At 43.4% G+C, this 17,012-nt stretch overlaps 1 protein-coding gene and 1 non-coding gene across 4 annotated transcripts in view; one reads left to right on the top strand and one right to left on the bottom strand.

Moving 5' to 3' along the window:
* The window catches only part of DISC1 (DISC1 scaffold protein), a 314,908-nt gene that overhangs the window by 228,346 nt on the left and 69,550 nt on the right, over positions 1 to 17,012 (bottom strand). For all 3 annotated transcript variants that reach the window (XR_012509909.1, XR_012509908.1, XM_074373156.1), the window contains exon 4: positions 5,173 to 5,308. Coding sequence is in view for 1 of the 3 variants with exons in the window: in XM_074373156.1 (XP_074229257.1) it covers positions 5,173 to 5,308 (136 nt within the window). In the remaining 2 variants the exon portion in view is untranslated. The remainder of the gene's footprint in view (positions 1 to 5,172; positions 5,309 to 17,012) is intronic.
* Positions 2,487 to 2,560, top strand: TRNAS-AGA (transfer RNA serine (anticodon AGA)). Its single transcript has one exon. It is a non-coding gene; the product is annotated as a tRNA-Ser (tRNA).

Here is a 17,012-nt window from a genome sequence, read left to right on the forward strand (position 1 = left end):
AGAGGAGTCACAGGTGGGTAACCGGGAATTCTCTCTCTTTTTGTTAATCACATTCATTACTTAATCTGGAAGAAAAGCCCCTGTGATTACCCAAAACTCCTCTCTGTTCCTCTCAGACTTTGACTCTGGGTGGGGAAAGCATCCACAGACAGCGGAGGGATGGCCCCAGGACACACCACAGCTCAGTAATGAAGCAAGGGACAGGCTTCCAGCTCAGCTCTCCCGTGCTCGGAGCCAGGCTCCCTCTTCCCTCTGCAGTGTGGTTCCCTTTATTTTAATAAACCTCAATGTGTAATCCCAAACGTCAGTGCAAATTAGTGTCGCTTCTATAAACTAATCAGTGTGGAAGACGAGCAAATCCCTCGGGGCAAGGATTAAAAACGCGTGGTTTGGAATGTTAGCGTGGCACTCGGTGCCAACGGGGACTCGGGGTGTCTAAGACACCACCGTCAGCCTGAGGTTTCACGCAAGCCCCCATCGGGGGGCCGTGCAGCGCTGGAACAGTCTTGGCCTTTCTACTTTCTTCTCCACTGATCGTTTAAAGACAGATGAAACCCATTTGTATAATAAGACCCTGTACCCCTAAAATAAGTTTAGCTCCAAATTGCAGAGGACATTTTTCATCCCAGGGAATAAGATTCACCCTGTGACTTTGGTGAGCACAGAGCTCAGTAACATTGAGACGAGAATGAATCCCCCAACCGTAACCTGAAAGTCAGGATGCTTCCTGAGCCTGGTGGTTAATGGGGGTGCGTGAGTGACGAATGCACGTGGCCACCTCCTCCCCAGCATGCTGGGGTCCAGGACCCCCCAGTGTCCTGCCCTTGCTCAGAGGACCGCCTTCAGGAAGGTCTAGAGTGAGAACAACAGGGCAGAGGGGACCCCAGATGTTTCACCCGTTGGGACATCTCCTGCCAATTGCTGTTTATACAGATGGACATATAACACAGAGGGTCCCCTTCCGACACAGAGTCTTCGTGATGCCAGCAAAATTGCTCTTTGGTGCCACTGCTAGGACCGGTGCTTTTAATGGAAGGAAGGACCAAAAACTGATGCTCTCACTGTCACAGAGAGGAAAACCTCGGTTCAGAAGATGACTTCTGGCAGCAAGTCTGGGGTAGGACCTTCTGAATAGCTTTGCAAACTGCTGCTCCATGTCGACAACTCTTCTGTCAAATTTACATCATCTGACCTAGGTGTTCCCACCCCTCCCTCACTGGGAAGACGGTGAGAGGGAAGTGGTTTGGGCCAGTCATACAGTCACTGAAGGGTGCTTTAAAGCTAGAAATAGCTTCCTCAGCCAGCAACCGACGTCACAAATTACTGAGGTCACTCTGACGGCACAAACAAATATTGTAAACTTGCCAGACACGATACAGGTAACTTTATGGTTCTTCCTTATATATCTGATTTGGGTCTAAAAGTAAAAAGAATGGAGTAAACATGATACACCTGAGGAGAGCGGGCACCCCTGTTCTCTACTGTCCTATCCCACCCACAGTGGTGACGCCAGGAGGGGCGCATGGATATTTCCTCGGGTTTGTAATAACTACGCCTGATACCACTGGCTTCAGACAGACCTCAGGTGAATTTGAGCGAAGAGGGTGACATGGAGAGTGTAACTGGGAAGCTTTTATTTATAACCCACTGATTTTTACAAGTTCTGAGGAGTCCTCTGTGACTCACTTCAGCTGATTTTTCTCGTCTTTTCCTTCCTCTCATATCTTCTCGAGGTGATGACAAGGGGTCGGGAGGGGGGTCTCCTGGGAGGGACACAGGCCACACTCATCCCCATTTGGCCCAAGCTGTGATCAGGGGTCCCGAAACATCTCCCAAACAACACTGTTGTTTGTTGGCAGCAATGATCACTTTTATGCTGTGCCATAATGTAGCCAACTCGTTTTATACCTCTGGTAAAATGTGTCTGTGCCAGTTACTTGGTAGTCTTTGGGACATCGTCCCAGCCCATGCACTCAGAGCAGACTGTCACTGGATTCTACAGCATGATGGTCCCCGACATGACAATTAAACGGAAATACAGAATCACATGTTTCAAAAGGAAGACAGGAAGAACTCGTCAGAGGAGAAGTGACGCAGCCCAGAAACCCGGTGAGCTGCACATTTCTCTGTCCTGTTCCCATCGCAAAGGAAGTAGGTGCACAGGAGATAGTTGGACAGGCAAACCAGAGCTCTGCCTCGATAAGCCCACACTGGAAAAACCATTGTATGTCTTTGTTTCTAAACTTTGTTGCATTTCGCTCATTTCACGTACATGCTGGTGTTGGTCCAATGGGAAAACACGTAGGGCGCACAGTCAGAGAAATGCAGAGCGTGAATGGGAAAATTATCCGTCACAGGTGCGATCGTAGACCAAACCCCTCTCTTGGGAGAAAGGAAAAGAGAACCGTCTTTGGACCGGGTGAAAGATACAGCAGGAGCAGGACACGGAAAGATCTGAACTGGATGTGTAATTGAAGTTTCAGGGGGGAGGGTATAGCTCAGTGGTAGAGTGCATACTTAGAAATGCATGAGGTCCTGGGTTCAATCCCCAGTCCCTCCTCTATGAATGAATGAATGAATAAATAAATAAATAAATAAATAAATAAATAAATAAATAAATAAATACCCAAAAAATAAGTAAATAAATAAGTTTCAAACTGGACTGGACTGGATGAGCATCAGCAACTAAAAATGCCCTGGAAGTCTGTATTATCTACCCAAGATATCACAAAGAAATAGGAGAGATGCGTTCCACAGAGCACAGCAAACCAGGGAACAGTTCAACCTGACGCTTTTGTACCCCGCTGAGCAGAGACCCCCCCCACCCCGCCCCAGGGCAGCAGTCAGAGTACAGAGCAGTGCGGAACCAAAAACCGAGAGCGACACATGCCAAACCCTCTGAGCGCCAACACCTGCTTTGAGAGGAGCCCCGTGAACGCCCTTGGTGACAGCCAACACTCTCTGGGCTGCTGGAAGGACCTGGACAAATCGAGTGTGAGTCAGATATTCTACACAAGCTCAGAGAATTCAACGGCGCTTTCTAAAGAGCTGAGCTCAGACAGGGATTATGAAGACCCGAGGGGCAGTGAAAATAAAAGGTGAGGTACCTGACTGTACGCGGGCGTGGACACTTCCTCCAATCTTATTCTAAACCAAATGTTCTTCACCGGAGACCCAAAGACCCCCCCAGAGAGGGAATGAATAAGCTCAGAAGACCCGTGGGTCTCGCCAAACCGCACGCCGTCCCCCGTGTGTGTGTACGGATGCGATGTCGCGATGGAAGTCTGCAGCTTCTCTTACGTTGTCCAGGAAACACTTGACCCCAACAAGGTGAAGAGGCACTACTGTGTTATTAATTAGTATTGAGCATTTGCCAAGTCTATACAACTGTTTGATTTCTACAGGAAAACTACCAGCATGGGAAAGCATCCTCTGTCCCCCTGGACTCAGAGACCGCCCCCCGCCGCCGAGAAGCCTTTCTGTCCAGGCTCCGGCTGTGGGAGCTCCGGCCTGACACCGTGTCCCCCTGGCGGCCGCCGTGAGAACTGTAGCCAAAGCCGCTGGTTCAGAGGAAACTGCAAGTCCAGATAATCCTACCGGTGACAAATGTCACAGGCTGGCTGGGCAGTTGGCACATTGAAAGATAATTTTATAGACTGAGTTTCTTGTTAGTTTTATTAGTTTTTTTTTTTAATTGAAGTGTAGTTGATGTACAATGTTGTGTTAGTTTCTGGTGCAAAGTGATTCAGTTATACATAAACGTTGATGTGTATTTTTCATATTCTTTTCCATTATAGGTTATTGACTATCATTATAGGATACCCATTATAGGATATTGAATATCATTACCTGTGCTGTACAGTAGGAGCTTGTTGTTTATTTCTTTTATATACAGTAGTGTGTATCTGCTAATCCTAAACTCCTAATTTATCCCCCTTCCTTTCCCCTTTCTTAACCATAAGTTTGTTTTCTATGCCTGAGTCTATTTCCTTTTATAAATAAGTTCACTTGTGGCATATTTTGGACTCCACATATAAGTGATATCATGATATTGGTCTTTCTCTGTCTGACTTCCTTCACTTAATATGATTATTTCTAGGCCCACCCAGGTTACTGCAAATGGCATTATTTCATTCTTTTTTATGGCTGAGTAGTATTCCATTGTGTGTGTGTATGTGTATTTATAACTGATGCTGTACACTAGAAATTAACACAACATTTTAAACCAACTATACTTCAATTTAAAAAAACATTTATAAGGAAGCACCTATGAGGTACCAGGCACTCTGCTCCATGCTACCCTCAAAACTACAGGACAAAATGACTAGCCTCGCTGTTAAGACAGGCTCTGGGGTGACCCCAAGATAAACTGAATGTAAAATGAGGAATTGGCTAGACAGGCTTGTGACTGTCAGAGCCAACCGGGAATTGGAAATACAGTATAATTGCTGTGGCCACATTTATATCTAAGTAGAAGCAGACCTGCGCTGTGATTAGGCTGACAGTCTTCATCGCAACTGGTTCTGTCCCAGCCTTTATCCGAGGAGAGAGGTAACCAGCAGGCAGATGAGAACAGTGGTTCCCAGACTGCTCAAACAGCCTGGTGCCTGGGACTCACCCCTAGACTGCCTGACTAAGTTGGTCTGGGGTGGAAGGTGGATATTTAAAAGCTCTCCAGGTGACTCAAACGTGGAGCCAGGATTGAGAACCACCGAATCAGCAATAGTGACTGCTCCCCCCCTACTCATCCAGGGCGCCTCTGGGTAGCAGAAGCAGGGGAAGATGCTCAGGAGCTGGAGGCCGAGTTAGGAGGAAGATGTCTTCGTGTTTTCATCCCTCAGTCAGAGAGGACCATCTGTGGATCTTACTGGTGTCACACAATGACAGAAGACCCTGCTGCCCTGGACAGGGGGACATCCACCCCCACTTTCTCAGGGAGGGGGGCGCCCAGGGGGAGTTTAGCACCTGGCCGTGCCTGGGCTTGTTGAAGCTCCCTCCTGCCACTGAGCGGAAGGCTTCTTAGGGCACGTGACCCACACTGGTCCCTCCCTCTGGAAGGAACCCCCACCTGCTCAACCAAAAGAATGGTGCTTCCCAGGGAAAGGCAGCTAAAGGTCTCTGGGGCTCAGCCCCTCCCAGCTTGGAAAAGAGCCCACAGGGGAGAGTACTTACCGCTGAGCCCCCCGGCGCAGGACAGCCCCCAGGTGGCCCAGGAGGCCACTAAGGGCCGGCTGCCTCGAAGGAAGCTGAAAGTTCAGGCTGCCTCTCTCTTTCTCCAGGTCCTCTAATCTCCGTTGGATCATCTCGGCTGGAAACCCAAAATGATGAGAGAGGAATAAAGAACCACGAAACTCAAAATAGACAACCCAGTGTCCCTTGGCTCCCCTCCCAGTCAATGGTCACCTCGGTGACATCACACAAAGCTACCTGTTTCTAGGTCAGCATTTTCATTTCTCAGCGCATGCTTTTAAGAATCTTCAGTCCTTTTATTGAAAAGACGGCCCTCTTAGCTTTCGTTCACCTAACTCTCAGAGTTGATGGTCTATGAATTCACATGAAGACCATGATTACAAGCATCACATTGAAGGATACTTAATACTAATCATTTTTAAAACCATGGTGATCACTTGGGAGAAAACCTGGTAATTTTGATGAGTTCTATATTAACCAGATGTAAAAAAAACAATCAGTGCCCAAGAGTGATTTTGAGAATGTTTCCTTAGAAACCGTCCATCAAGAAAGACCCCGTCAGTTACTAAAGTCAAAGGTGTGATGTTCAAAATCTATCAGGCCATAGGCGACCAGAGACCCACTTCTGCTTAAAGCAGGCATCCTATTATTTATTTTTCAATGACCTTAAGTCTCCAGAGAGAAGGTATAAATACAGAATCACTATAAAACAAGTTTTCTTTTAAAAAAAAATAAACTGCAGAAATTGGCATCCTCTCCACTGAGAACTTATTTTTATAATCAAACACCTCAAGAACTGGAAAGCTATTTTTGCAGAAATGTATGGACTGGGTTTAAAAATGTCATCCATCAGAGCTTCCCTCCTGGTCCTTGACAGCTGGGGAAGACCTTGATCTCTTCCACCCTTGGGTAGCAGGTGGGCTCTGGGCCCCCAAGATCCCAGGCAGCCTCTGGTCAGCAGTGCCAACTGCTTACCCCACGTGCAATGTAAATATTATCCTCTTATACGTGAGCCATGCTGAGATACAGCAGACACTCTACCCTAGATCACAAAACCCATTTACATTCCTACGGCCCTACTATCCATTTTCCAAGCAAGCCACTTCTGCAAGACTCAACTTCATCTCTTTTTTTTTAATTGAAGTATAATCAATTTACAATGTTGTGTTAATTTCTGATGTACAGCATAGTGACGCAATTATACATATATTCTATATTCCTTTTCATATTCTGTTTCATTTAAGCCATTATAAGGTATTAAATATATCCCTGAGCTATACAATAGGACCTTGTTGTTTAGCTACTTTATATACAATAGTGTATGGCTGCAAATCCCAATTTACCCCTTTATCCCTTCCGATCTCCTTCCCCTACCCTCCCGTAACCATAAGTTTGTTTTCTATGACAACTTCAAATTAAAACACTGTTTCAACAAGCTTGTTACTTTGAAAACTCTTTGAACAAAACTTTTTATTATACACCAGCTGGGGTCAACACTAATCAAGGTACACCCCTCTCGGGCAGTGACACACACCTGGGTGGGGGAGATGCAGACCCCAGGGGTCGTGAGCAGCAACCCTGAATCTCCAAGGATGTCAGTTACCAGACCTCCCCATCAGCTTGCCCTATGCCTTGTGACCAAAAGCCAGAAACTCGCTAAGAGAATTTGCCAAGGGTTCGTTCTAGTAATACCAGAAAGGGTCGTCTATTTCTTCAAGACAAAGGGACAGGTACTGCCAGGGCTCTCGGTCTGGGCCACCTTCTTCAAAGAGACAGCAAGGGGACAGCTAATTCAGATGCCACACGTACAACACACAGTGGAGGTCTTCTAGGATAACGCTGAAAGATACCTGCCCTGTTCTCTAACACCAAGCTTCATCCTTTTTAAAGATTTTGTTTTAATAATTTTTTTAAACATTTATTTATTTTACTTTAGTTATTTACTGTTTTATTGCTCCATAAAATCAAAACTTCTTACCTTACTTGCTTTAAAATAGCCTACTGATAAAATCACAATGCAGAAGATAAAGTTGTGTCAAGACGCTATGCCATAGGGACTGGGAGGAAACTGGGTTTGTACCTCAATGCTGCCATTTCTGGCTGTCTGACCTTCAAGTCACTTAACCTTTCTAAGCTTCAACTTCCTAATCTGCAGAAACAGGCCTAATAATAGTCTGTGTATCATAAGGTTTTCTGAGGATTAAACAAGATCATCTAACCAAGGCGTTTATCCACTCCTGGCACCCAGCACGTGTCCAAAAGCCTTGGCTATTGTTAGCAGTGCCACTAAGTGTTGACCTTCAAATGCTCACCAGAAAGTTTCTACCCAGGCTGGCCTCCCTCTGCTGTCCACCATATTCTTTTTTTTTTTTTTAATATGTGATACTTTTATTTGCCTATGTAATTAACATTTTTTAATGGAAGTACTGGGTATTGAACCCAAGACCCCATGCATGCTGAGCACATGCTTTACCACTGAGCTGTACCCCCACCCCCTACCCACCATATTCTAAACTGGACCTTCCCACTTAGGGGTGGAAGGTCCTCAGAAAACACAACCTGATCCAGCAAAATCAAATAATGGAACTGGGAAACGGGCAACCAAAAATCATATTCACAATGAATTCCGAAGGAAAATACAAATTATCCCAGGAAATGTGTGTGATTGGCTCCGCTCTACGCTGCCACCCACCTTCAGAAGTGTGGCTATCTTAAATTATGTCTCTTTTATGATTTTTAAAAGTGCACTAGAATGTCACCATCGATGTTATAGCTTATTACTATCTCCAACTTCTAATGTAGCTCCTGCTCCAGGCTCCCCAGTGGCGCTCAGCTCCACATGCTAACATCACCTCGGCTTGGCGTGAGGGTCAAATCTGCTGGGTCCCCCAAGTGACACCCCTACTGGAATAGAGCCAATGTTTCAGAACCGCCATAAAGGGAGGAAAATCTTTAGAAACAGTACACCTGTAACTTCTATAATGTTGTACAGCAAGTCTATCTCAATTTTTTTTAAAAAAAGGAGGACAAAATAAAAAGCCAACAGTCCTTTAAGGTGATAGTTGACATTTAACAGTAGGATGATTGATGTTTTATATTTTCTTTCTTGGCATGGTTCATTTGATTTTGAACCTGATGGACCAGTATCTTAATTATCTTGAATATCATCATCATTATTTTTCCTTCTAAGAATAAACTCATTTTAAGCCAGTGGGGAAAAAAGCACACCCCTCTTCACTAATTATGATACCCCTGGCAGATGGAGCGCCCAGCCAGGGCAAAGGCGAGGAGGGGAGGGGCTACGGGGTGGGCCTGACCATCAGACCCGAAGGCCATTTTAAGGACTTGTTACCAAAGGTGAGTTCGTGTACCCACCACACCATGAGGCCAAACAAACTGAAACGTCAGAGTTTGGAGCACAGAAAGGTTTATTGCAGGGCCGAGCAAGGAGGATGGGGTGGGTCAGGCCCAAGAAAACCCCAAACTCCCTAAAGGGTGTCAGCAAAGCATATTTAAAGGCGGGGGGGGGGGGGGGGTCGCAGGGTGTGTGATCAGCTCGTGCACAGCCCTCTGATTGGTTGATGTGGAGGGAACAGGGCATCAACACCATCAACCTCTAAGAGCCAGAAGGCCTGGGGACCACGTGCTCTCCATCATCAGGTAGTTAATTTCTACCCTTTGGTAGTGGTTTTTAGCATCTGAAAAACTCAGGAAATACACCTGAGATACTATGATCTGGGTCCTTCAGAGAGGGGCTGCAGCAGAGGATGTGGGGGCGGGGGCCTGGCCCAGGAAGGCCCCACAGGGTCCTACTTGGTTATAGACTTTGGCGTTTACTTTAAGGGAGTCAGGAGCCCCTGGAGGGTTTGGAGCAGTTAGTGACAGGATCTGCTCACATTTAGCAGGAAACCGGATGCTTTGTTGGGAAGAGACCACAAAGGACAGAAGCCTGCAGGCCAGCCCCAAGGTCCTTGCAGTTTCCTAGACCAGACCTGGAGGTGGCCGCCTAGAAGCAAAAGTGGGGGAGCAGGAGGCGCTGGGATCCCGAATGTTCTCTGACAGATCTGACCTAGGGGACGAGGGAAGGCGACATCCAGAGGCACTCCAGTGCTTTTGGCCTGAGCAGCCAGAAGAATGGGGATCGGATGTTCCCACTCCCAGGAACATCCTTCCTCCTCCAGCCTCCGGGTCTCGGCATCCGCTCCGCAGGCGCCTTCCCGGCACCGCCCCGACTCCCCAGGCGGGCTCCCTAGGACCCCGGACCTCTCCTCCCACGAGGTGCCTCAGGCTTCTCGCCACTTGGTCCAGGCCTTCTGTGTGCATGACTGAAGGACTGCGTCACCGTGCCTGTCACGGTTCAGCGCCCCATAGCAGGCGTGCCCCTGGCTGGGAGCAACTGTGCAAACGGTCCAAATAATCTTGAGTGCAGATGCCCGCACGGTGTTTCTTGTTTTGTGTATTTTCACAAGCAGCTGGATGGATACAAAAATGTAACACTCATCAAAACTAAAATTCACCGCCTCCCTTGCAAGGATTTCGCTTCTCTGAAAGATGTCCCAGCCCATCAGCCCGGTCAGCAGATCTTTAACAACTTAATGCTATATTTGTGACTTTACATCATTGGTACAAATCCGGCTGTGCCTTTAAGAAAATCTCTCTTATTCTCTTTGGCCAGTGGTTGAGGAAATATCACCCATGTTGTCGGATTTTTCTTTCTTCTAAACCCCTGCAAGCTTTCTGCAGACATGGTTCATCTGATTTCAGTTTGTGGCTCAAGGTTTAAAGCTAGAATTGTCGAGGGCGCTGCACACAGCAGGTGCTGACCATCCGACTGATAAGACAGCCACAATATTAGAACTGGGGGTTGCATTTTGCAAACACAACTGAAGACCAAAACCAAACTCGAAGTTCACCATGAAAGATATCACCATGCGATATCACGAAAACCGAGCAAAATGATACATTAAATAATATGTTCTAAATGATACTAAATATTTAATTTACCAGTCGAACACACTTTATTTGTAGGACCTCAGCAATAAAAATGTTAACCCTCAGCTCATTCCATTTTGGATCAAGCAAATGCATTTTTGGATGCCGCTACAAAATATTTATTAATGTTTAATTGAAGGTCAGTGTTCATCTGCTATTCCTCAGCACATCAGTCCTAAGTAAGTGCCTATTATTCTGGCTACAACACAGAAACAGAGTGAAAGAAACATACTTTCTACGTCTATGAATAAGCAAACATTTACACAGCAGCAAGAAATCCTCACGCATGAAGCCTTCCTGCCAAAGAGATTTAACTCCTACTGCCTCGCTCTGTCCGTGGGATGATAGAATATATGGTGCAAACCATTTTCTGTTTTCTACCTTCTAAGGAGGCCCTTTAAAGCTAGGAAGCAATCAGTGTCTGCCTAAGTCATTTTTCTTGGTTCTTCCATAATAGCCAAGAAACGCTATTCACTGAGAGCCGAATATTGTTAACAATTCCACATTACCATACCCCTCCTGGGATGACCAGTTTACAAAGAATAAGACTGTGATAAAACGTATTTCAGACTAACCTGAGCTAGTTTCTGACTTTCAGTCTGTTGGAATTTGCTGGACTCATTATCATAAAAATCAGCCACTACTGGGGCACGGAAGACTTTCAGCATAATCGTCATTTTTGAGCATTTATTACATGCCCGGCCCCACACAGACATCACTTCTGAGCTTCCCAGTAACTTGGAGAGTAGGAATACAAATGCAGAACCTAAAATGCGGAGACGTTAAGGAATTTGCCCAAAGTCTCAGAATGAGTAAATGGCAAAGTCAGAATTTGAATCTTGAGCTCTTCTGGCGCCAGACTCTGGGCTTTTCCTATTAGATTTCCCAGGAAGCATCCCTGAAGCAGCGTGTGCTCCCGTAGTATTTCCCCATCACACAGGGATCCCATCTGTCTATTCATTTGTTTGGGTCCCTGGAGACCACGGGATACACTGGGCAGGGACTGAGCCTTATGCATCTCTGTCTCGCTGATGCAGCTCGGCACCAGGCACACACAGTAGGTACTGCGTAAACGATGACTAAAGAAATGAACATTTATATTTGGATGAAGAACGCTGTAGACACAGGAAGATAAAACTCATGTCACGAGCACTGCTATGTGCCAAGCGCCTGGCTGTCTATCCATCATGTTATCCTCACAATGACGTCATGAAGGAGACACGCGTGGTTGTCCCCACTTTGCAGATCAAAAGACCGAGGCTCGTGGAAAGTTTAAGATTTTGGTCTGGGTTAGTTACCCAGCTCTGTGGATTCAGAAATAAAGCCAAGGTCTGTCTGATTCCAAAACCTGTGGGCCTCTGTATCCTATGGGGAAGATCACATTCTATAATTTACCCCATACCCCGAAATACAGACCCAAATGCACTATAAAAATGCAAACAACTCTGTCAACACATTTTTCCACCTGAATCACCTTTCTCACAAAAAGCATTCAGTAGCCAAAACAAACAAAAAAACTGACAAAGGTGGAAACAAATGAAAAAGAATACGAAAAGGAATATATATGTATAACTCAATCATTATGACGTACACCAGAAATTAACACAACATTGGAAATCAACTATACTGCAATTTTTTTAAAAAAGAGGAAACAGCCTCAAATCGAATTCTAGGGGAATATTGAAATGAATTATGGTATATCCACTCACGTGGAATGGTATGTAGCAAGTCAAAAAAATTAGAAAAATTCTGAGCAAATATTCTCAAATTATAAGAGAAAAACGGGATACAAAATTATATGCATATAGTATCTGTGTTTTATGATTATAAATATGTTTTTCTACAAAGCTGGGGAGAACTGAGAGTTTTGGCCATCAGCTGTGTGATTCTGGGTGACTTTTTCTCCATTCCACTTCTTATAAAATCACCTGTAAAACCTTGAGCTGTTTATGATTTAGAGAAGTATCCTATTTTTAAAAAAGCCTACTGGTGACTTATATCACTCTTTGATTTCTGCATAAAAAATGGAGATTTGGTTTCCTCGCGTTCTTAATGCTAAACTGCTTAGGGTAGGCTTGGTCTCCCTGGGTCATAGGTCTTTTCAGTGTGTGCCAAAGAGGATTTCCAGAAATGTTATAGTTTAAGCTCACCGCTGTGTGGAAAGAAGACTAAAAAAATCCCTTTGGTTGTGGTATCAGGGGAAAAACAAACATTTGGGGGAGATACAAAAACTTCCAGAACAAGCAATCATTTCACCGTGGTGCTTGCCTGCCAAAAACTTAGCCTGTCATCTTGTTCTCAGAACATATTTGTTGATTTGTTCTGAAATATTTGTGTAGACTATTAAGTTTCAAGCACCTGTTGTTCTTCAGCAAAAATTTACCAGGCAAAATGAATTGAGAGTGGTCAAAACAGCAAAAGGAATGCAACCTCCAGTTTCTTCCCCAGGTCTTGGGTGTGTCATAAGACTAACAAGTTCTGTGTGTGTGTGTGTGTGTGTGTGCATGCACATTCATGCACACAAATGCTGTCAACTGGCTTCCAGCCAATGCTTCAAGTTGCAGTCTTCAGACACATCAGAAAACACACAAAATTCCTCAGGATCATGAGCTTCTGAAAGGGTGGCTTGGCTATGGGTCACTCCAAAATGCTTTTGCCTCACTTCTTTTTTTTTTTAATTGAAGTATAGTTGATTTACAAGTTGTGTACAGTGCAGTGATTCAGTTATATATAAATATACATATTCTTTTCCAGATTCTTTTTCATTACAGGTTATTACAAGCTACTGAATATAGTTCCCAGTGCTCTACAGTAGGACTTTGCTATATCTTTTATGTGTACTAGTTTGTATCTGCTAACCCCAAAACTCCTAATTTATCCCTCCCCGCCTTTCCCCTTTGGTAACCGTAAGATTGTTTTCTATGTCTGTGAGTCTGTTTCTGTTTTATAAATAAGTTCATTTGTGTCATTTTTTTAGATTCCAGATATATTTGTCTTTGTCTGTCTGACTTACTTCACTTAGTGTGATCATCTCTAGGTCCATCTGTGTTGCTACAGATGGCATTATTTTATTCTTTTTTATGGCTGAGTAGTATTCCATTGTATATTTGTACCTCATCTTCTGTATCCAGTCATCTATCAATGAACATTTAGGTTGCTTCCATGTCTTGGCTAATGTAAATAGTGCTGCTATGAACACTGGGGTTTTGCCTCAACTCTTAAAGCTAAATTCATAAGAAAATGTTTCTTTCACCGAATGTCAATCACCAAATATCCTAGGGAAGTAACTGACCAATGGGATTTTGGTTACTTTCTTATTAAAGCCTCAGATTTCCAGAACTACAAAATTTTTCTCTATGGTAGGTTTTCACAGATGCTGTGGAAAACTGCATATATGTGATTCGTTTTCATTGTTCAGGATCTGCGGTGGCTGAATTTCCATTGGCAACTGTCAGTTGTCCACGTCTCTGTTTACAAGCCATGGGACTTGCCCCACCAGCATGCTGACCACTTCCAGCATCCCCTCCACCAGCTCCTTTACGACCAGCGTCAGCACCAGCCCTGCCCCAACTCCTATCACCACTGCCTCACCCCTACTCAGTGCATCAGGGAGACAGACCCACCCTACTCTCCAGCTGCTTATTGGGAGATACGAGTTGAAAGCACAAGGTGGAAGAACCTTCTTCAGATCATTTCCAAAGAGCTATGATGTAGCAAACCCAAAAGACAGGACCACAGAGGAAAAGCCACTTAGCAGCACAAAAAAAGAGTTAAAAAGAGCACACCCCAAAATATTAACAGTGGCTATCACTTCATCATGAGAATAAAGGCCATTTTTTTCTTTTATTTATATTTCTAAACTTTCTCAATGTTTTCACAATGATCACATACTGCCTTAATGACTAGTTTAAAAACTCCATTTTAATGCCATATATCACTTATATGTGGAATCTAAAATAAAGTAAAATAAAATAAAATAAGGACACAAATGAACTACTTATTATTTATAACTTAGATGATTAGATGGTTTCTTGAATATGTGTGAGCACATCTGACTGTCCTTTATGATTGGATTACCGCATTCTGTTAATTCTTATTTTGCAGTTGGCTTTATTCCTTTGATAACTATGTAAGTTTAAAAAGCTAAAGCTCTAATCTGTTCTTAGAAACAATGATCAGTACACATACATAAACTAAAAATAATTGTGGTATATTGTATATATGTATTTACATGCAATATAATGTATATGTGCAATCAAACTGTAATAAGTCTACCTAATAAAACTGAAAAAGAAAAAAAATTTTTTAAGAAAACAAATTAAAAAAAAATAACTAGACTTCTCCAACTTCTCAAAAAATATTCCATTTTTAGAAACAAAAGGCAATTATAGCTGATTCATTCAGGCAATAGCCAGCAGCGTCCCTTCCTGGGGTCAATTCGCACGGATTACAAAGTCAAACACGGTTGGGTGTGATTTGGTTTTTTTCAGTCATTTAAAAATTTGTGAGCCCCAAAAGAAACTCTTGTTTGAAATGTAGTGGCGGATCCTCCTACACAAAATCATTTTTTATGCCCTTCATTTTAATTGAATTTAGATATACGACCAGTCATCATCAAAATGGCTTAATCACTTAGGCAATTACTAACTCACTTAGCTGATAAACGGAACAAGTCTGTAGACTGAGTACTGAAGTTTATTAGATATAGTCTAGTTAAGAGAAAAGTGAGAACGGTGCTTTGTAGCTGACTGACCACACCAACAGGGCTATGTGTGGGAAATCTCTGGAAGGCAATCATATAACTTAAAGATTTGGTCAGTGATTCCTGGGTCTCTCGTAGAATGACACCATTGACAATCCAAATGGTCACGTCTGAGTGTCTCCTTCACGGGCCTCCTTCTCTTTCTCCACCTCTGTTAACAGGTGTGGGAACCATTTGACAGATCGATGCCCCTCTCAGGCAAGGGAACATACGATTGGCGTGGAGGCTATTTTTAAGAAATCATACAAATGAAAGTGTTCAAATGCCTCGTCATTATTTCTCTCCGGTGGTTCTGGTGGCACTCCATTTTCACGATTACACTGGACACAGCATTCAATTAGTTCCTACGAACAGACTTTTCGTGAGTAATTTGCTCTGCTGTTGTTTTCATGCAAAATATACGTCTGCTTGTCCCTGCTCAACAATCAGAGGTTCTCTCACCCTCTTACTAGTCATCGCTGTAACCTGGAATCCTGTGAGGCATCATTGTTTTGTGTAGAACATCTTTAAACACATTACTGTCATTACTTTAAAAATATAACGCAAACTATAACTGAAAAATTGTGCTCTACACTGGAAATTGACACAACATTGTAAACTGACTATAACTCAATAAAATGTAGAAAGAAATATCTTGAAGCAAAAATATATATATATAATGCAAACCACATTAATGTGTCTATCCTTTTCTGCAGTGGACAATTGGAACCCACCAGTGTCACACTCAGTGCCAAGAGGATTGCACTAAATTGATCTCTGGCTAAAGACATGGCAACATGAACAGCTTAAATTCTTTGAATGGCATAAAAGGATCTACATAAAATGGCATATTCCACCAAAATAAAACTAAGAAGATTAAATCAGTTATTTCCATTGGTCTGAGCCATTCCAGTTAGGCTGAAATCCAATCAGGAGGAATAAAGCATGCGAGAATATTAGTTTCTTGGAACAAACTAGAATTAAGCTGTTTTCTTTTGGCTGAAGCACCACAATACAAATAAAACAGTGACCTTCGAATCAAAGGCGATGTTAATGGAGAGAAATCACAAAACAGCAGCCAGTGATAAAAATGACCTGCGGGTCCACTGGATTCAAGCAATGCCTCTGTAAATAGTAAGGAGAAGTTATAGGACTTAGAAGGCTCTGTAGAACCAGTTTTAAAAGCATCGTCGACCACCAAGGGATTAATTTCCAAAATACACAAACAGCTCATACAGCTCAATATCAAAAAAACAAGCCACCCAATCCAAAAATGGACAGAACACCTAAAAAGCAATTCTCTAATGAAGACATACGAATGGCCAATAGGGAAGTGGAAAAATGCTCAGCATTGCTAATTGTCAGAGAAATGCAGATCAAAACTACACTGAGATATCACCTCACACCAGTCAGAATGGCCATCACTGAAAAGTCTACAAATGATAAATGCTGGAGAGGGTGTGGAGAAAAGGGAACCCTCCTACACTGTGGGTGGGAATGTAAACTGGTACAGCCACTATGGAAAACAGCTTGGGGATTCCTTAAAAAACTAAAAATAGACTTACCATATGATCCAGCAATCCCACCCCTGGGCATGTATCTGGAGAAACCTCTCATTCAAAAAGATACACGCACCCCAATGTTCACAGCAGCACTATTTACAATAACAAAGACATAGAAGCGACCTAAACGTCCATCAAGACATAAGTGGATAAAGAAGCTGTGGTATATATATATATACACACACACAATGGAATACTACTGAGCCATAAAAAGGAATGAAATAATGCCTTTTGCAGCAACATGGATGGATGTAGAGACTATCATACTAAGTGAAGTAAGTCAGACAGAGAAAGACAAATATCATATGATATCACTTATATGTGGAATACAAAAAAATGAGGCAAATGAACTTATTTATAAAACAGAAACAAACTCACAGAGATAGAAACAAAATTCTGGTTACCAAGGGGAAAGGCAGGGAGGGATGAATTAGGAGTTTGGGATCAACATATACACACTCCTAGATATAAAACAGATAAACAACAAGGTCCTACTGTATAGCACAGGGAATTCTATTCAATATCTT

Source organism: Camelus bactrianus, chromosome 11 (assembly GCF_048773025.1).
Source record: "Camelus bactrianus isolate YW-2024 breed Bactrian camel chromosome 11, ASM4877302v1, whole genome shotgun sequence".
Taxonomy (NCBI): domain Eukaryota; kingdom Metazoa; phylum Chordata; class Mammalia; order Artiodactyla; family Camelidae; genus Camelus; species Camelus bactrianus.